The 21,165-nt window shown below is 45.6% G+C and overlaps 1 protein-coding gene across 14 annotated transcripts in view; it reads left to right on the top strand.

Moving 5' to 3' along the window:
• The first annotated feature begins 834 nt into the window (after window positions 1-834).
• The window catches only part of ANKRD44 (ankyrin repeat domain 44), a 135,209-nt gene continuing 114,878 nt past the window's right edge, over window positions 835-21,165 (top strand). For 13 of the 14 annotated variants that reach the window (XM_054070444.1, XM_054070452.1, XM_054070446.1 and 10 more), the window contains exon 1: window positions 2,771-2,891. In XM_054070444.1, the coding sequence (XP_053926419.1) occupies window positions 2,865-2,891 (27 nt within the window). In that variant the 5' untranslated portion in view covers window positions 2,771-2,864. Of the gene's footprint in view, window positions 857-2,770; window positions 2,892-21,165 lie in introns of those variants that run through there. The other variant, XM_054070449.1, reaches the window with a different exon arrangement.

The following is a 21,165-nucleotide window of genomic DNA, read 5'->3' on the forward strand; positions in this document are numbered from 1 at the left end:
GGACCTCTCTAAACTGAATGCTGCCCAGTTAATATGGGATGGGAACATTTTTTCTGTTGTCCTGCGTGCCCCAGGGGATCCCTCCCATGGAACAGCACGGTAGTTGGTTGGTCTTCCCAGACACCATCCCGTGGGGCCTGGGAAAGAGGAGCTGGCACGCAACTGTGCTTGTTGGGAACAAAAACCTTTGGAAAAATATTTTAACACTAGCTTGCGTCTACCCTAATTATCTACTCCCAAGCAGCTGGGCACCTACTGCATCAGCAGAGTTCTGATGGCATCTCATCAGCTTGGCTCCGTGGCAGGAGGTTGTTTGGGGTCCCAAAGAATGTACTATGTTTGTACCAGATTCTTAGATGAGAAAATGAGGAGACCACAAAGCAAATCTGAAAAATCATTTTCCTTACATAGCCACCAAGTTTAACTGCAGGAAAAAACGCTATGATGAATGCTAAGTCCTTGGAAACAGGCCTTTACAACAGAAATAGCAAACTAGACCTTTCCTTATGATGCTGAAAGTTCCTTCCATTTTCCCTGTTCTTTTCTTCTTTTGGTTGCTCTCAGCAGGAAGTGAACTTCTGCTTACTTCTGACCCCTGTGTGTTGAGTGCATGTTTCAACAGATCCTGGGAGCAGACTGTCAGAGCAGAATTTCTGGATTGAATCAGTGAGATGCAGAAAAGGCTCTGGTCCGCTGCGCACAGCAGTGCAGCGCTGCCAACTGCCCGTCTTAGTGCGTAGTTTGACACAGAGCAAATCTACTGCTGCAAGCGTAGTGCTTCTAAGTGTTCTGGCATGACGAAGACCATAAGGCGTGAAGATATCAAAAACTGTCCAAGTTCATGTGTTTCTAACAGGTACTGGATTCTCTTGCTGCTTTTTAATTTTTTTCCTTTAAAAGTTTGATTTATATTAACACTGACTTTCCTTTAAGACCCCTTTAAAATAGATGGAGTCAAAATGTGTTGTAACTTGCATGGGTTTTTTTAAGCCTCATTTATAATGATGCCTCAGAAGCCTGAAACCAACATCTGTTTCCTTCTTGGATTGGTTTATCTCCCACAGAAGGCACTTCTCTTTTTTATTAACTACTTAAAGTCACCCCATTCTGTAATCAAGTGTTGAAAATCACAGATATATGGGATATGTTGCAGGGGAGGGGACTTGTGGGGAAATACCTGACCACTGTGCAACAGGGGAGGGGAAGAGGGGATCTTCCATCCTTTGATCTTCAATTAGGTGTCCTTGGAAAAATGTAATTACCCTCATTACCTTCAATGTGTTTGCAAGTTCTGCTAATGATTTTAGTCTAATGACATGCTCTAGGGATTCAGCTCATCATCTCTGAGGGGCAGGAATTTACCCCTTTATGCTTGTTCCCCCCCACTTACATGCTTGGCTGTGCAGTCCCTCTATAGGGACAGATCTGAGGGTGGAATCACAGCTTCCCTCAGGTGGACAGGAACACGGGATGATGCTCACTTTCCTCTGCAGCACGGGGCAGACACTGCCCGGCTTGCTTGCTTACTTAAACTGTGCTTCTTTTTATCTGCTGTGCTGGTCCTTGAAAAGTGAAATAATATAGTGAGTATTGAAAGATTTGAACTTGTCAGGAGTTACCGGGTTCTTGCAAGGCAGCTGTTCAAAGTGTATAAATCAAAATCAGCTGAAAGACTTGATGTCAGGTCTGGCCTTCCCTTTGCCACTTGTGCCAGTTTGATGGAATTTGATGAACACTTGGCTCCTCTGCATATGCACCCACATGGAGAAAAGGGAAAGGCAAAGGCCTCGGCTTCCCCTTTTCCAGGGACTTGGGTCCCTCTGCGTGGTGGCAGCTGTGGTGGGGCTGAAGCTCCTGGTCCCTGCGGGAGTGAAGTGGGGTGAGTTCCCGCCAGGCTGGAGCTGGATGGGGGTCCTGGGCTGCCCGCTTCCAGGTGGGGATGGCGAGATGGGGTCCCTGCCCTCGGCAGCCAGGATGCAGGGTCCTGGGCTGCCACAGGATGGGATGGGATGAGGATGGGGTGGTGGGGTCCCTGTCCTCAGCAGCTGAGATACAGGGTCCTGGGCTGCCACAGGACAGGACGGGATTGGGATGGGGTGCCAGAGTCCCTGTCCTCAGCAGCCGGGATACGGGGTCCTGGGCCACCATGGGTTGAGGTGGCTGCTTCCCTCCCTTCTCTCCTTCGGCAGCCGGGATGCAGGGGTCCCGGGCCACTGCGGGATGGGGTGGAGGGGTCCCTCCCTCTCTCCCTCCCTCTCTCCCTCCCTCCCTCTCTCTCCTTTCCCTCCGTGGCCGGGATACAGGGGTCCCGGGATGAGATGGCGGTGTCCCTGTCCTCGGCAGAAGGGGTGCGGGGGTCCCGGGCCGCCGTGGGATGGGGGGGGCTGGCTCCCTCCCTCCCTCCCTCCTTCCCCTCTACAGCCGGGATGCAGGGAGCCCGGGACGGGGTGGCGTCTTCCCTCCCTCCTCATCAGCCGGGATGCAGGGATCCCGGGGCGCGGTGGGATGGGGTAGCTGCCTCCTTCCCCTCTGCAGCCGGGATGCAGCGGTCCTGGGCCACGGTGGGATGGGGTAGCTGCCTCCCTCCCCGGGCTCTCCCGCAGGTGCCCCCGGGGCAGCCGCCGCTCAGAGCCGCCCCCGGGGCGGGCCCGGCAGCAACAAAGGCGGCTGCAGCGGCGGCGCTGCCCGTGCGAGGCGCCCGCTCGCCCTGCTTCCTGCGCTCCGCGGGGCGGCCCCGAGCCGGGCTGGGCTGGGCTGGGCTGGGCGGCCCCGAGCCGGGCTGGGTTGGGCTGCGCTGGGCGGCCCCGAGCGGAGCCGCCGCTGCAGCATCGCGGGTGGCGCTCGCCGAGCCGCATGGGCGCAGGATGGCCGTGCTCAAGCTCGCAGACCAGGTGGGCGGCGCGGGGCGGCGGATCCCTCTCGGCTGCGGGTCCCCTCCCTGTTCTGCGAGACCCCTCTCGGCTTAGGGATCCCCCCCCAGGGCTGCGGGGTCCCTCCTGAGCTGCGGAGTCCCTCTCGTCTGCTGTGTCCCCTGGGCTGCTGCGTCCTCCCTCTGTTCTGCGGGGTTCCCCCCCGCCCTACGGGGACCCCTCTGTTCTGCAGGGTGTCTCCCCCCGGCGGGCTGCGGGGTCCCTCTCTGCTGGTGGGTCCCCTGGGCTGTGCGGGGTCCCCCCCTATCCCGCGGGTCCCTCTCCCCGCTCCCTCCGGTCCGGGCGCAGCTCTCTCCCCCCGGGACTCGCGGCGTCTGCCGTCTCTGTGCTGGGAAGGGGATGCGGCTCCTTTGGAAAGGCCCCTGGGCTCCCCTGCCCTTCCCTGGGGTCTCTCCCTCCTCTCGCCGCGATGCCGCACGGATCGATGATTCCTCCCCGCCGCCTCTTCGCTCGGGAAGCGCCGGTTCGGCTCCGCTGCGCCGCTGTTCGCAGGGAAAAACACGGCATTAAACGCTTAGATGGTGTTAAATTTAGCAGCGAGCAGACAGCTGTAATCGGCATTAAAGTGTTTATTACGGCCTGTAGTTAAACGCGTTTAAAAATATTTGGTGAATTCATATTACGGCTCCCACATCCCGGTTTATCCCCATCCCCTACCAACTGTTACGCGCTCTGCGTGCTTTCCTCTGCTATTTTTAATGTAGCCTGGTAAGCCTGGGACCTTCCCCTTGGTCCTGGGGGCTGCGTGCGGCCAGACCCCCAAAACACCCCCGCAAACACCCCGGCTTGGCTCCCAGGCTTTCCTCTAATCCATCTATGTTTCTCCAAGAAAATCATCCACATGCACAAAGCTGCTACATAGCGCTTTGAAAAGAGTTTCAGATTGAAAAAAGGTTAAAACTGCATCCACGGTCTGTGATGCATTTTTGTGTAGTATTTGTGGTCCATCCCCCGACATGTCCCTTGAACATCCTTATCTTTAGATGTGCTTATGGAAAATGTTTCATACCACAAGGCTTCGCTACCTTGTGGTGTGCGGACTGTGTTCATAAATGAGGAGATTCAGGTAGGATCTGCCTGTTTAAAATCCAAAGAGCACGCGTTATGTTACAAGGGACCAAGAAAGTATCATTTGTTGCTTTTCTCATGTTTAATGAAACCCTTGAGTTTACTGCCTTTGGAGGTTTTAAACCTTTGCTGAAATCTTGCAGCAAGGATTTTGCTTTGGCAGCAGAAGTCAAAGCAGATATAAGTCAAGTGGATCACGTCTTAATGAAGTCTGTGTTACTATAAAAAGCAATGATTGCCTGTTGTCTTAGTGTTCTCCATTTTCTTCTCTTTTGACAACCCTCAAAGCTGAGGGATAAGCTCCTCGGAGCCGCTCTTGTGCCCCTGTGGTTGTGCCTGCTTTGGGGATGTTCAAAATGTTGATGGATACCTGTGGTGGTTCCTGATCAGGCTGTGGCCTGCGGCGTGGTGTATCTGATAGTTTTGCTTTGCGGGTATGTGTCTTGTGTCATTTATGAAGGGGTATGTCAGCCTATCGGGTCTTTTGATTTTCTTTAGTTCCCTCACCAGATCTTTTTCTTTCACTTCTGAGAGAATGGAGGAGGGGAAGGATGTGTTCAAAGCTGGCTGCGGTGCTTCCTCTAAAACCGGGTGCCTGTTTCTGTGTACTTGGAGCCATTGCTGGTGGAGTCTTCCCAACACGCAGCCCAAGCAGCTGTAACCACGGCACTGAGGCTGCACAGCCTGCCGCAGCAGCTCGGTGTGCATCAGGCCAAGCTGTACTTTTCATCTACATCAGGTTCAAAGAGCGCTGTCCCCAGGCTCCTCTGAAAGAGACGCAGGAGCAGCAGCCCCATATGCTTACAGGCAGACCCAGGCAAGAGAACAGAGGTGAAGCTGGAAGAAGGGTGATGTGCCAGGGAAGATTTGCATTCCTGTAAGGACTTCTGCCTGTGCTAAGGCTCAGTGGGGCTGCAGGAGCAGGCTCCTTCTGGGTTGCTTCCTGTGCTTGAGGCAACTGGGGCTGCTATTAACTTGCAGCGAGACAGGAAACTCTTTCCTTTTTCTTCAACACCAGAACCACAGGAGTCCACGTGCTTGCAGTCTCCTGCAATGAGGATGACAGTATGTGGGACACGGTGTACGGTGCGTACCTGCCACGATCAGGACCTGGGCTGCTTTTTGTGCAGAGTGCACAAAAGTCTGCTTCAGGTCTTGGTTGCGATGGTGCCGACTCAGAGAACTCTCCTCTGTGTGTTGCGATTTCTGTAGCACGTTTTCCTCTGGGTCACTGACATTCTTGACTGGTGAGGAGAGTATTGTGTGGGAGAAGACTAGAGAACCCCCATGCTGAGAGTTTAAACACGTTTCTCTAAGTAACCTGTTTCCTCTTTGCCTCCATCCTTGGCTTCTCTTGCCAACCACATCTAACAGCACATGGAGAGTTTGGACAGATGAGAAATTAATCACACCGTTTCTCATGCAGGCTTTGAAGATGGACAGACTTTCATTATTGCTTCTCTTCTGATACAGCTGAAAGGTGCTAAGGCGTTGCTGTGCTTAATGTTTCAAAGAGATTTAACCACAGGAAGTGTATTCTACCCTCACTAGTTTCTGCATGAATTTCTTCCAGGCCTTCTTTTCTTCAGTAATCCCCCGCTAGCCATTTTTGAATGGCTAAATGTTAAGCTGAAAATGACCTAAGATAATTCATAAAACTGAAATGCCTAGGATTGTAATCTTTGTCTGTAATGGTGTGTCTGTGCAGTTGTAAACATTCTGATAATCTAAATATTTCATTTCTTGTATACAAATATTACAAAACTTACTCTAGATCTTAAAACTTTTATCGATTGCTTTTTTTTTTCCACCATCTCTGCCGTTGGTTACGGCAAGCACACAAATTGCTTTAAGGACTGAAAAAAATTTTGATTCTAAGAGTTATTGTTGTGTTGTTCCCCATCCAGTTTATTGATTGTGCCTCTTCTGTTTTGGTGTTAGTGTTTTATATTATGTGAGAGTGCAGTTATACGTGATAAAAGCCTTTTCATTTAAGCTGGAGTTCAGAAGGAGTAGAAGATGAGTGATTCCACAAGTGGGTGGCCAAAGGCTTTTGAGTGTGAGTTGCACTGACACAGCTTGAACCTGACTCTGTGTATGACAGGACGTGGAACCCCTTGCTGTGTGCCCCTCGAGTGCTGTCTGATGAAACCTGCTTACTGCAGCTCTTCATTCATATTTTGAGTTGCCAGTCCCTCCTTCTTGTGAGTCTTCTTTCGCCATTGCCAAAGCTCTCTAAGGGTGAAAGTATCGATGTGACTTTTGTGGTTGCTTTCTGAGCAGGAGTCGTTGCCTGGACCCACCTCTCCCCTGCCCTCTGAGAGGCTGCAGGGTGCCTCCTGCCACCGCTCTCCCTGCCTGCCGCCTGCAGTTCTTTTCATGGCTTATTCTGCGCACTTGCACTGTGTAACTTGGTTTCTTGAGAACTGTTTGTTTGCCTCTTGCGAAGTTTTCAAGAGGAAGCCTGTTAGTTCCAGTCCTGCTGAGTGTGCTTTTAATCTTCTGGGTGTCCACTGATGGTTCTGGGAGGCAAACGCAGAACCTCCTGTCAGCCCTCTGTTGAGAGGGTAAAATGTCTTAAAATCTTTCTCTATGTTAACGTCTTTGAGTTAGCTTTTGGAAAATTATTTTGGAAGAATGTAAGTTTCTGTAGCATCCCCATCTCATTTCGAGGCTTGCCCTGCCAGCTGAGGCCCTCTTCGCAGGACTGCCAGAGTGTCCACAGCCCTGCAGGTTGTCTCTGTGGCTAACTCAGTCTTCTTCTCCCTGCTTAAAGCCAAAGAAGTCACTCTGTGCATGGCTGTGTTTCATTTGGGATGCCAGCTGTCTGCCTGTGCATCTGCCGTTACCTTCACGCATCTCGGCAAAAGCTGCCCATTGTGCAGTGTCAGAGGCAGCGACGGTCGCAGTAGGTCCTGTGTGGGGTCATCCCACGTGTTGATGGCTGATGCGAGCTCTCCCTGCCTGGCTGTTGATTATTGTTATCCACATTTACTGGGGAAATGTATTATTCTGTCTTTAAAAGACGCTGAGAATGTTTTCTATGAACAAAAATAATATGAGAAGTTGCATAGAGGTCCTGTATGTGTGTAAACCGACAGAATTATTTGTAGGCAGCCCTAACAAGCACGCATATGCATGCACAAGGGTAATGGAGCCCAGATAAATGGTTAGTGTGTGCACTTAGGCTGCTATTAACTGCAAAACCTCATCCTGTCTCCTGGTATTTTGCCTGTTGTCCTTGATTGCTGAGAATAATGCAGTGTGACTAGAACTGAAAGGACCATTTCTCTCCCTCCCTTTCCCAAATGTTTTCCTGCATTTGACAGATCTGCACTGACCATCAGGATCCTTTTTATTATGGTCACAGGGAAACAGCGTTTAACAGATGTTTAAATAATTTTAAACAGATGTCAAGGATCATAAAAATCGGCTGGGCAAAGGCTGGACTTGTGTCTGAATATACTTAAAGACACGAATACAATAGTAACAAATAATCTCCTAACAAAACCAATTAAATTTCCAAACTGTGGTGTGTGTTTAGCTTATTTCAGAATAATTCATTTGACAAGACTGTCTCTCTGTTATCCTTTCTCTCAGACAAGTAAAAGCAGCTGAGAAGATGCCCCTGAATCTGTGGTTAAAAAATAGGACCAACGAACCCGTGTCTCATTGTTGCAGCCAGCCCACGGGTTAGTTTTGTGTGACACTGACATCCCACGATTCTTGCTCACATTATTCCTAGGTAATACTGATGTGTATATTAATTTGCAGGCTACCAGGTGTTTTTGAAAGGGCTCACAGCAAGAAAGAGATAATCCATTTTAGTACAAAATACTCAGGTAGCTAAAAAACAAAGGTAGCTGTAGGGAAGGAAGAAGGAGGAGGAATTTACCCATGAAAATGTTTCTGTCTTATTTCTTGTGAAATAAAAGCATGGTTGGACCAAAGTGATTCTCCTGTGGCAACCATTGACTTTCTAGAGCCATGATGTTCCTAGGCACGTCAGACCTGCTGCAAGATATGGCTCTGTGCACTTCAAAATAAAACAAAATCTTTGGGAAAAATGGGATGTACCAGCAAACCTGCCCTTGTTCAGACCTGTAGGAATGATTGTCACTGCTGTCTGGAATAGATGGCACCTGAGCTCTGAGACGTAGAATCATTTAAGTTGAAAAAGACCTTTAAGATCATCGAGTTCAACTGTAAACCTAACACTGCCAAGTGCGCCACTAAACCATGTCCCTACCTGTCTTTTAAGTGCCTCCTGGCCCTGTTCAGAGGAGGGGCATGGAGGAACCTTTGAGGCCCAAAGAGAGCAAGATACAGGCCTGAAAAGGAAGCTGCTTACTTTTTTTTGGTCGTGGCTTCTGCAATAAGTATTGCTTTCTGGTAGTTTTGTAGCTCGTTTCAAGGTAAACAATAATCGGGAGAATTTCATGAGTGGTGTAGGGTGCTCAAGTCTGTAATAGATATTTCCTTAGCAGAGCAAGTCTCCAGACTCCAGAAGTGTGCTGTTTGGTGGTACTGTACGGGTTTTGCAGCAGTTGCACCTAGATGCCTACGCTGCTTTGAGGGATGTGTGCCTGTCATGTTAGGGTGTTAGTTTTCTTAAACTGCAGGTGGCATCCAGCAAAACTTACCCTCCTGTGCGCGCTTGAGGTGTGGTATTTTAGTCACTGCATGACAAGCGCCTCATGACCTCTTCCTGCTCATCTCTTGAATGAAGATGTGGTTGTCATGACTACGTTCGGTAGAGAGATAAACGTTCCTCCCAGCTTGGACACTTGTGCAACAGCTTCGTTTGGGCAAGGCAATGTTTTTATCTGGATCCTTGCTTGAGGGTGCGCAGATGATTTCTGTGGTCCAGGAATAAAAGTGCCTAAGCAGGAGCTGGTTGTGGAATGTGCTGGCTGCTCACACCGGGGCTCTCCCGGTCAGTGCTGTCAGTCACACACCAGTCTCTGGGGCAAATCCCTGAAAGCCAGCAAAGAAATCTTTCAAGGGTTGTTCCTAGAGGTCTGGGTGTAGCTGATCCTGCTGGTTTGTTGCTGGAGAGGCAGAGGCTCTGGGATGTGGTGCTGACAGGAGGAGATACCCTGTGCTGGCCTTCTCCTCTTCCTCAAGCTGTCCCTGGGATCATCTGATCTCCGACTCTGTGTAACGAGCAGCTTACTCTTTAGAGCCATTGTTTCAGGCTGTTTGCGGGCTTGAGCAATATTTGTACAAAATAATGCTTCAGCATGTTATGGTTTTAGGCTTCTTTTTAATCTCGCTTGTCTAGAATTTTCTTTTCTTTCAGTGATGCTAATACAGGTTCTAGTGTCATCAGATGCCTACAGGAGCCGGATATTGTAGGTATAAGCCTATTAGGCAAGTGTTTCAAAGTGCATTCTGATAACATTGGCTATTTTTTATTCATGCTTTTCTGCTTGAATGCCGTGCTTCCCATATTGCTGCTGTGTGTGTAGCAGAACATCCAGGTGAGCTGAACTTGCCGGCAGAATACCTCTATGTTTTAACCACTTAGTTTGAATGCATATTAGCTGAAAAACATTGCATTTTCAGCTGTTTCCATTTTAAAATTAAGTGGTTTTTTTTTTTTTTTCCCCCTGAAGTAGGTATCTGACAATTGTCACTTTTTTTGTTAGCTGGAAAGCTTGGGCTGGAATGTTCCCACAGCTGCTCTCTGTGGCTTCAGCTTTGTTTTAATTGCTGTGTTAGAAACATGTAGCAGCATGCTGCTGGAGCCCTTCAGCCTGGTGATGAGTGGGAATCAAAGCATTACAAAATTACATTTAAAGAGGGGAAATTATTTTGCAGTTTTATCTGAGGGTTTGAGGTCATCACTGGAGTTTTCAAGGAGTTGGTCAACAAATTACAGCGTTTAGTTGTGGCTAGATAATTGTGACATTCTGAAAAAGTACGTGCTTTTTGATGACAGACATTTGCATATGTTTTGCTTCTAGGGGAAGAAAAAGTCTTTCCTGGCTGCACACGTACAACCAAAAATGCAGGCTGTTTCATATGTTTCTGCCGTGCAGGGCTGAACCTCCTCGCCCGACGTGGGCTTGTGTGGTGGTTGTACTTTGTGTTATGAACTGGTTTTATGTCCGGACGTGCATTTTTGTGCTGGAATTAATGGTAGTGGCTTGCTTGCTTATTCTAACAAGACTACTTGGGGAGAATGCCTTGCAAAGTGCTTGCTTCCTTCTTGCAGCTCTGACTGCGTCTTCATGAGGAAGTAAGCAAAACCATAGTGATTGGCTTCTGCACGTGGTCTTAACAGATGTACCTGACGACATCTACTTACTGAGCGAAGGCTTTAGCTTTTTTGCATAAAGGAGTGGGTTTCTCATGAAAAACCCTTGTACTAATGAATTATATATGTGTAGGATTGTTCCAAGGCCCACGTGTTAATATCCTTAATGACACACAAAGTCGCCAAATAATTCCTAGTGATGAATAATTTGCTGTTTAAGCATTACAGTTTCTATTCTGGCATATTTTGTGATCTCAGTATATGACTTGTTTTTTCCTCATCTTGCAATTTCTGTAATTTTACAGACTTAATGCTTGATCAAATGTCTTTTGTCCATGCAGAAGCTTTTAGCAAAATAGTAGTTTGGTACTGGTGGAGGTGTGTACCTCTAAATGATGTCTCTGTAAATGAAGTATTACCAACTGTAGCAAACAGGTAACTTGAGGAAATTTAACAGTAAAAATGTAAAAATAAAGTATTGCTATCTGCAATGTATGAGCTGAAGAGAAGACAGCAGTCAGCTGCACCATTAGATGCACAGCTTTCACATTCTAGATATAATGAAATCATTTCTGGGAAAGGAAACTAGTGTGAACATTAATAAGCTTTTATATGCATTAATAATGTAGGCAGTACCATTCATGTGGAGCACATAACCTTTTTTATCATAGTGTCATTTTAACATGATAGGCTCCTTGCCTTTCCAAGGCAAAAGGGCTGCAGATCGCCTTCTGAAATCTCATCCTCAGATGGAGTTTTGGTTTTGGCTGCCTTGAATCTAGACCAGCTTTGCAGGAGTATGGGGAAACTGCTTTGTATTTATACTAACATGGTAGCAGCACCTGCCTTTCTGTGTTTCTATGTATAAAGTTCATTTTTCCGGACTTATAATAGACAAAAGTGGCCAACGTCCTTTTCACTAGTGTTTACTTTTCACCTCTTTTAAAATAAGCATTATTTCTGTGTCTCCCGTGCAATAAAGCAGCAGAGCAAAGCCTTGCCCGTTGTCACTGAGCCTTGCAGGCAGCAGGAGGCTGAGGCCGGTGTCTCTGCCCAGGCCAGCTCTCTCGCCCTGTGAGCGGGTGCCAGCGGGGAGCCTGGGATTATGAAGCTTGAAGCCTGATTTTGCTCAGTGTCATCTTTAGTTGTTTAACACGCCAAGGGTAAAAAATGAGAGAACAAAGGCCTGAAATACCCCATATTGTCTTTGTGCTTCCAGCTACTTTAATATGCTTGCCAATGCGATGTGCAGCATTTATCTCTGATTTAAAATCAAGTGAGGGACTTATTTAGTCATTGACTCCAGGCACATTTCCAAGGTGCTTTACCAGTCAATAATGCAGTGTGCCAGATCCTGCAACCATCACCTCTGTTTGAGAGGAGTGGCTTAGGTGAGTGATCCTGTTGCATCCCGCTTGGTGTGAATCAAGCCTAGTACGAGGACATTTCATTCTTTTAATGTAAACAAGCCCTGATCCTTTGGGTATATGCGTAATCTTGCTCCTCTGCTAGGAGATGTAGCCCTTGTGAGGTTTTCTGCAGATGGAGTTCATGGCTTGGATACCCTTGGCTGGAGGCAAATCTGAGATTCTTTTAAGAAGCTGCCAAGGTAGCGTTAGAGGTGGGAGAGAGGGAGGAGGAGAGGGAAGAGCTGCTCTGCGGGGCTGAGATGGAGAGCGTGAGGGATGCTAGGAGGAGGCAGGCAGCGTGTTGGTGGAGGCACAGCGCTGATGCCTGATGGCACTGTCACAAGAAGGTGGTCGTTGCAGTGGTTTGCAGTGGGAGATTTGGGGTGCGGAGAAGCTCTGTGACTGAGGTCAGGCTGAAAAGAGAGCAGGTGACAGAGCAAGATCCAAATCCTGATTTACTTCTCTCAGTGGCTGATTCACAGCAGTGCCCTTCCTCCTGTTTTAACACTGTTTACTGCGTGGGCTGCTGCCAATCTTATGATGTTGCAAGATGAGAAACGAACAGTGGCATAGCAGTTTCATGGTGTTTAATTCAATGAACATATAGTTTATTTAGATATTTGTTCTATAAAGTGGAAAAGCAGCATTGGTGCTGCTTAAGAGAAAGTGCTCTGTTTGGAAATGGTTTGTAGGTCACCTGGTAGATAAAGGTTTATTCTGGCTGATTGGAGTGGGTGGCTGGCTTTGGTCACTAATCCTGTGTCATAGGCTTAGCGTTGTATCCTGGCAGTGCAAATGGTAAAAGTGAGATCAGCCTCTTGTGCATCAATAATGCCCGTTTAGACTAAACATCCTAATAATATAGAACTGTGTGACCCTCGGCCACAGAGCTGGATGGGTTCAGAGCAATGGAAGCAACCTCTCTAGTATGAAAACTGACCACTGGTGAATCAGACAGTGCCCTTTGGGTATGTTCACACAAGGTCTGTTTCATGTCAGGCTAAAATTGAGTAGCCTTCTCACTAAGGTTTGTTTATTACATTTACAGACATATAATCTAGTTTCTAATTAAAAGAGAGTGCTCCTTTTAGAAGCATTTTCACAAAGAGTGGCAAATTTTTGCATCACCCCTGTTACCTAGAGGAGTATTTCTTCTCTGCAAATGGAGCAGAACAGATTTGTCCTCTGCAGGGAAGGGTAAGACCAGCTCCCGGAGCTGTGTAGTCCATATCTTCAGGTACCTCAGAGAGTGAACTCTCCAGTCTCTGAGGATGAGTGTAGAGATCGTGCAGCCCAGGAGTGCCCACGCATCCCAGCTTTGCAGATGCATTACTGGGGGTAGCTGATTACAGCAAGCCTTGCTGTTAGCCTCTTCCTACAGGCATAGGCACAGCTCTCACATTAATCAAAGACTGCATTTAGGTTCTCCTGGCTCCCATTCCTGGGTGAAGTTTGCATCTTTTTAATGGGTTTTTTATGATTGCTTCATGCTCTCCAAGGCAGGTATGTGATCTACTAGAGAGCTGCCTGGAAAAGGAGACACAAATGATGGCAAACCACAAGGCAAGCACGGGATCTTCAGCACTTCTTGTTCCCGCAGGGCTGGCTGAAGACAACTCCAGACAACTGTCTGAAAACCCTTGTGAGACTCCTTAGAGATGACTCTGTGCAGACACGTGGTCTCCAGCACTTAAAAGACCTGCACGCTTTCAAACAGCTGTCTGGAGAATTCTTCAGTTGTCTCTGTTGTCAGAACAAAAATGAAAAGAAGATGGACAAACAGGTGTAATTCAGTGCCTTAAGCTTTGCTTCTTTATATTTTGTCTCCAAAGAGCTCTAGCATGGAGCAGGCTTTCACCTGGTGCTGTTTGCAGCTGCCTGTCCAGTACCCTGCAAATACTGGACAGAAATACCCCACAGAAATAACAAAATCTCTTCATGTAATATCTGGTACTGTGAGATTATTGAACTGTTCAGAGTCTGCTGGCTTGAATTGCACTGCTGCGTGCTGGGATATCGGAGCATCAAAAATAAGCACTGTGTAAATAACTGTGGTACAGCGATGTGGATGCAATCCTAGGAATAACATTGCATTTGAGAGAATGATTGTTTCATTCCTGACACTGCTTCTGTTGGTGTATTTTGTTTGCTTCCAAGCAGTAGGCTTGGAGAGAGAACAGACCAGATTTTTGCTTATTTTTAACAAAGCGTTCAGCTAATACGTTAATCGAGCCTTGAATGCACAGTAATAATTTTAAGCCGCGGTAGATGTTTCACCAATAAGCTAATTCTCTCTACAGAGGGATAAAAAGTTTTCTCAGCCAGAGGAGAGCTTGGTTACTTGTGCCTTACCACATACGTTCATGCACGCTGTATTCCCTGAAGAGCTGTGCTGATCCCTGGCGTTCATAGCATGACAAGTAGAATGAACACAAAAGCCATATCTCTGCAGAGGTTTACTTTAAACGTCTTCAAATCCCAGTCAGGCCTAGTTTGTGCTGCCTGTGCCTGTTTTTTTATTTGGAAACACATGTGGTTTAAAAAACAGGTTCTAAGGGAGAACCCCTTAGAGGGTAGTTACAACTGCCTGTAGAAATCTCAGTAGAAGGGGCTTTACTTGGTTGGGGCGTGGGTGAGGCTGCAGGAGTGACGCTCTGTTCCCCAGCAGACTCCTGGGACCCGAGACTCTTCTCCCTGCCTGTGTGGCAGGAGCAGGCTTGGGCTGCTGACCCTGGTTTTTCTGGTCCCACCAGACAGGCCAGTGCACTGACTTGTCTCAAGCTGGGGGGACAGCCAGGATGGCCTCAGGTTGGTTGAAGCTGATGTAGCTTTATTGGCAGTGGCTGCCCTGGTCCTTGCTGCTGTGTGAAGCATTTGCTTCCCCATCCTTAGGATCAAGGATCCAACCTGTGGGCTTCTTTCTTTCACGGTGGGGTTCCGCTTTGTTACACTGCCAACCCTTCCCCTGAAGAGAGGCTAACCCTGGATTTAAAGATCCCAGAAGGGACAAAGGAGTTCAAGCGTCTGTTTGATCTTTGTTGCTACCCTGAGGCGAAGTTAGATCATTTGCTGTGAGCTGATCTCAGTTGTGCTTGGAAATTACTGAAACAGCTACTTCAAAATAACTATTCTGAATAGATATTTTGGTGTGGGTGCTTGTAGTCTTGCTAAGAATGTCTTGCTCGTCTGTCTTAGTGCACCGTAAAATAACTGCTGACTAATTATTCAAGAATAGTTCTTTTCAAAAGTACTTGAGCGCAGCAAAGCCCCCACTGCAAAGAACACAGATAACCCCTCCATCCTACCCTTCTTCAAAAGAGAAGGTACTTCCCAAGGTATTAAAATAGTTGTACTCATTCATGACTGCTTAGAAAAGAGCATCCCAGTGGTAAGTTTTATGGTGCACAAAGTAAAATATTTTGTATTAATTAACAAACAAGTACTAATTAATTTTACATTATGATGCTTAAGGACTAGACTGCAAGGAATGGTATTTAGCTGTGGCTCTTTGGCAATTATGACCCTATATATAATAACAGACTCAATAAATTCTTGATGTGAGAGAGAGCAGCATTAATCAACGCAAGGTTAATTATCTGTGCTGCCTGCACAGGAAGTGCCGTGCAGAACTGTCTGGATCTCTGTAAGTGCTACAGGCTGAAAATCTTTGTCTGATACCTGGCTCATTCCCACAGAATTTTCCCTCAAAACCGATGCTAAAGAGAGAGCAACGTTTCCTCTAGGTGAGTGGGCTCCACACCCTGCTCTACAGGTCGATCCCTGAAGCTCTGTCAGGCCTTAGCTGTGTCACTGTGTCACTTAGGCTTTCTGTCACCTTTATGGAGAAGTTGGAAGCAAGACCTTGGAGGAGTGCTGCAATACTGGAAATACAAAGAGCTTTCGCAACAGTGAATTTGGCCAAGTTAATCCTATAGGACTGCTCAGGAAATTAGGAACCAGTGTGATATTTAAGACTTAGGCTCATCAGCCCTCATTTAGACTTTATATGAGGGTTTTTTTTTTTTTAGGTTTTTTTTACTGATTTGAAAGGTAGCCCAGAAAAGGGAAAATGAACAAGATTCGGGAGACCTTCAGAGACTAAAGCATTCCATCTCTGTTGCACTCCCCCCTCCACACTGCGAATAGATCTTATAATTTTCGTGAATGTGTGGTGCTTAGAAGTATGAAATTGTCTCGGCCTTTTGGACTACACTGACCATTGTTTTGTGCATTTGTTTTATTGTTGGCTCAGAGTGCATATTCATGTGAAGGACAGATTTCTAACCTGGAATTGTACAGTTTTAATCATCTGACTTACCTGCTTTCTGATGTCCTTTGAACCACTTTAATATCTGTTATCACTGTAGACTGTCGCAGAAGGATTCAAAGGTCTGAGCCATGGGAATGCTTTAAGCTTTGCAGCCTGTTTGAAGAGTTTGAATGACTCCAGTTTGAGAGAAACGAGAGAAAGCAACTGGGCCTTGTTTTCTTACTGCTGGTGTGTACAGCCTCTTATGTTAAAAGTCTTCATATGCCCTCTTTTTATTCTTGAGGTTCATTTAATTTAGGGATGTAGTGCAAACAGTCTTTTTTTGTTTTGTTTTGTTTTAAATAAGTGTAATACTTCCTCCTCTTCTTTCTTTCTGCCACCTGGGCAATTAGGCTTAATTACAGAGTCCCATTTAATAAATCACTAATTCAAGAGTAGCTTTATGCATTGCCACATGATATGGTGACCAAATAGGGCAAGAAATAGATGAGCAAAAAATGTCCAGTCTGAGTCTTAATCTTTCTTTTGCCTTATTGTACCTGAAAATGTACTGCCTGTTAATGCCTGCTTTTATTGGTAAAACATTTTCAGGGCTAGGAGACTTCAACGATTTTAACTGCTCTTTACGCTTCTCTTGCTTTGAGTAGCAAAGAAGGTGTTTTACTTGCCTCCACCGTCTACCAAGACAAATGGTTTCCCCATTTTCACCCTCATTTATAAAGTGCGATGGAGTGCTCTTAACAGTTTGTAAAGATGAACTAATTATGACGGCCTGGGAGTGGGGAAGGGAGGGAGTGAGAAAAAGGTTTTCACTTGAGATCTCGAGGCAGAAGAAAGTGATGATTCAGCTAATCTCTCTTCTGCAAATGAGATTTTTCTGCCGCAGCCACACAGCTTCTATATTTGATACAAAGGGAGACAGTAATTCTTCAATGATGGAGAAACAACTGTTTCCCCCCCCCCCCCCCCCAAAGTCTGGGAAACAGCAGTCAGCTGACACCTTTGCATATTAACCCCAAAGTGCAGCTAGTGGTTATGGCTTAGCATTCCTAGTTTTCTGCTCTCCCATCCACGTACTTCTGTAACAGGCTGGTGGCTCGCCCTGTACTCCTACGGTGCGTTCAGAAATGCTGCTTCAATTAGGGGCATAACACGTTCTCAAATTCAGACTTGTGCCGGGTCTATAGTGAGCCACAGAGGATTAGATCCAATGAATGGCCAATACTGTATTAACAGTATCTGCGGTGCTGTGGAGTCGGATGAAAGGTAGTGGTTAAAGGTCTCTTTGCAGCACTTCTTCCCCTGGGTATGCTCATCAAAATCCTTTGGATCTCTACTGGAGTTTCATCATGCCCTTCACTCTTCGCTTCAGAAGAACTAGGAATATTTTCTCCTAATGCCACCAAAAAAACTGGAGCTAGTGGCAATACAAGCAAGAGTCATTAGTTCTCAAATAATTCTAGGTATCATTTGTAGCTCATCATTTTGTAAATCTCTGACGAGACTTTCCTCCATTCTTTTTGAAACAGCCCCTACTCATTCTCTTCAATGAGATGGAAATGGCTTTGTAAGTTAGACATAAGTTTAAGACAATGATGAATGATATTGAAGATCTGTTATATGATGTGGAAGGTACGCAATAATGGATGCAATCGGAAGACACTGAAAAACTAAACTGTATAAAATTTTACATTGCTATAGCTATTTTACAGTTTACTTTTGAGTATGTGAGGGGTGGGGAAAATACAAGATTGGAGACAAGCAAATGTAAGGCCTTTTTTAAAAGGGGGAAAGTGAGGAGCCAGAGAATTAGTCAATGTAATGCCGATGTTGTGAAGTATACAAAGCAAATTGTTTGACAGCAGCTTTATAGGCATCTAGAGGATGCTAAGGTAATTAAAAGACGACCACAAAAAAGCGTGGAAACAAATGTTCATCCTAATGAAGGGCCCATATATTTTCTTTCCTCTTGCAAAGATTCAGAGAGGTGTGAAGGCAAACATTATTTCAGATTTTGAAAATACAACACCATTTCATACAGTTGATTCACATTTTAAAAGCTATATATACAATGGACTGGATCCTGGTGCCCCAGATCTCAGCAGCATTTGAACTTCCTTGCATTTAGTGACATCCAGCCTTTTTGATAGTAAAAGAGAATGAGGAGCATCGTGATATCGAAAAGTCATAAAATGTCTTGTTCTTGGAAGGCTCTGGGATGGCAGAGTTCAGGATTTCTGAGAAATGAAGTCTCTGCTGTTGATTTTTCTACTCTGTTCAGGGAAATGTGACTTAGTGCACTCTTTTTGAAACTTGTATCCACAGCACCAGCAGAAACAACACCATAAAGGCTCTGGACTTTCGCTAACTGCTCTAGCCACAGCAGGAATAATAAGGAATAATAAGTGCTGTGCTCATTCCTTATATGAGTGTGATGAGATAGGCTGGCACCTGGGCAATTTTTGGCTGTTTCTAAATTGGGAAGCTGACAAAAGAACCTGCTGTCTCTTCACTACTTGCTTTTTGTGACTTGTCTTTGCAGACCCTCAGAAGAGTGCTTTTCACTTTCTGCCAGTGATACAGCTTTCTGATCAAGCTCTTGCCGTAGCTGCAGCAAACTTGGTCAGCAATACAGGAAGAAAGACGCTTTTGGCATGAATAGAAATTACAGGATTTTGTTGCCAAGGCAAGCAGTTCCAGTTTCAGCATGCAAAGCGAGGGGAGGAAAAATGCCATTGTCTAGTTTGATGAAAGTTGTAAAACTCAGAGAAAATAAATGTACTCTACAGTATTCTTCAAAATATGAAAGGAATTTAACAGCATCTGAAACTATAAGGTAGGAATGGCTTGTAGATAACTGACTGTTAGGTTCAGAAGCATTTTTAATCCTTAAATGGTGCATGATAGTTGCTTTCTTGCATGCCAGTACACATATTTTCAGCATGCTACAAGACAGATGGATGAATGCAGGGGAACAAAATGAAGTGGTGTTTTTGTGATCAAAAATTTTCTTTTTAATAGTCTTAGAAGAGCTCTCTGTTCAGGGCATTTTGTTTGTAATGGTATAACTGAAAGAGGATGAAACAGAAATGTTAATGTTAAGAAGGTGACGTGGGTCTCTTAGTATCAGAATTCTTGCTTGAAAAAGGATTTTTTTGCCTAATGGCTTGCCAGATGCACAAGTTAACATCTTATAATATTTGTTAAATATTCAGAATTTCAAATACTTTGTTCTCCTGGCTGCAACTGGACAAACCAGAATTTCTGCTGCTTGTATGGATTTTAAAGGTTTGATATATTTGGCTTCTTTTTACATTTGTAATAAATTCCAGCTGAAACGAATAGTGATTTAGGGAAGTTAAGAGCATATCTCTATACAGAGCAGATCTGAAAGTACATTTAGCACTTTCCCACGCTTGCAGAAAGTACCCTGTAATTGCTTGAGAGGCCTTCAAGGTGAAACAAATTCAATTGAATCTTAAAAACAAACGGACAAGTTAGATGAGGAAAGTAACAATAGGGAGCATGATTTCCGCATGCATTAAATACCTGCAACAGGTTGTTTTGTGATTTGCGAAGCCTTTGTGATAAGATGGGAGCTCTCTGTGGCTGATGCCAGTTCTTTCTTTGAAGTCTATGCTCTCAAACCACATTGTAAACTTTACTTTCACTGTGGCAGGTTGGCTGGGTCTCACAGCTATATTTAATGCATTTGTGAAAGCATTTGAGCTCATTGATCTCTTTCCCCTTCCACTCCATTCCCAGTGAAATCACTGCAAGTACTTGTTCCAAACAGAGGGAGCCCTAGGGAGGACCAAAGTGGATAACAGGAATGATGCACTGCTGTGTTTCCATTGGGAAGGAGGAGCAATGTAGGCATCATGCCTATAGCATGCATTTTTGCAAATGTTAAGAATCGTCTTCTAAGTGACTATGTTGCCCCAAGACAGAGGATTCAGCATTCCTCTTCCTTTCCCCTGTAAGTGTAGAAGGAACATCCCTTCTGGTTTTGTAAAGGTGTAGGTCTGCACATAACCAATTGCACATCCCTGATGTTCACAGAGGCGCTGGCCCCTCCGCCAGCATATGTTGCAGCTGAGGACCTCTGTGTTTGTGCTTCTGGTACTGGGTACCATAGGTCAACCCAGAGTTCAAAAAAGAATGATGCTGTTTCTAACTTTTTTACTGTTAGAAAACAGTTAGAAAAAGATCTTTTACTCTTAGAAAAGCTCTGTTTTAGAGCTTCTGAAAGTCAGCACACACCACTTGGAGCTATTATCTTTCTGTTGCCACAGCTTGTGTCTTTCATAAAAACTTAGCGCTTTCTTTCCCACCTCATCCTGGCTCCAACCAGTTATTGACTTCAGAGTGTTGATCCCCTGTGACATTTCTCTCCTTGTTATCGGAATAGCTGAGACCCTCTGACTGTCTCTGCTTTTCCCTTCCTGAACTTTAACTTGCTTCCTTTTAAGCCACCCAAAGTCTGTCTCCGAAATTGTCTTATAATTATTTTCATCTGTTCACTCTCTTTGAATTTTCCCCCTGCTTTATTCTTGTCTTCTGAAATTATTTTATGCTCTGTGTTTTGCCAGCTGTGATTTTATTTGACTTATGCTCTCGGCAGCATTGCTGCCTTGCAGGGTTTCTGTAGTGAGATGAGGCCATTGCAGATGGCCCGTGGGCAAGCTGCTGTGACCACAGGGATCGGCTCGGTGTGTGCGCTTAAAACTAGCGCCCAGATGGGAGGCCTGGTGAGGCAAACCCAGGTATTTCTTGTTAACTCAAGAATGCTTTGTGTGACTGCACGTGCACGCGCCTGTAATGATTTTTAACATCAAAGTATCTTGTGAACATCGAACCTTCCAGACAGCTTTCCCTGTTTCCTAGTTGAAACCAGTTCAGTCAAAAACTCCTCTTTGAAAGTCATTCTCTGTCATAGGGCCATAAAATATTGTGCCTTGTATTTTGTATTCTGTCTGGTTTTGAACTGTCTGGTGCCAAAATGTGTACGTGAAGCACTCTGTCATGGTATTAGAAGGCACCTACTTTTGTAGCTGCAATTGGCTTTCTAAAAACGTTGACTTTTTTTTATTGAAAACAATTTTTTCTGGTGTTTGGCTCCATGTAGCTTTATGCTTAAAACAGCAGTAAAACCATATCCTGTCTCTAAAAGGTAAGAAGTGTTACTGAATGTTCAGGAACATGTTCAAAATATGGATATAAATG

Source organism: Cuculus canorus, chromosome 6 (assembly GCF_017976375.1).
Source record: "Cuculus canorus isolate bCucCan1 chromosome 6, bCucCan1.pri, whole genome shotgun sequence".
NCBI classification, from domain to species: Eukaryota; Metazoa; Chordata; class Aves; order Cuculiformes; family Cuculidae; genus Cuculus; species Cuculus canorus.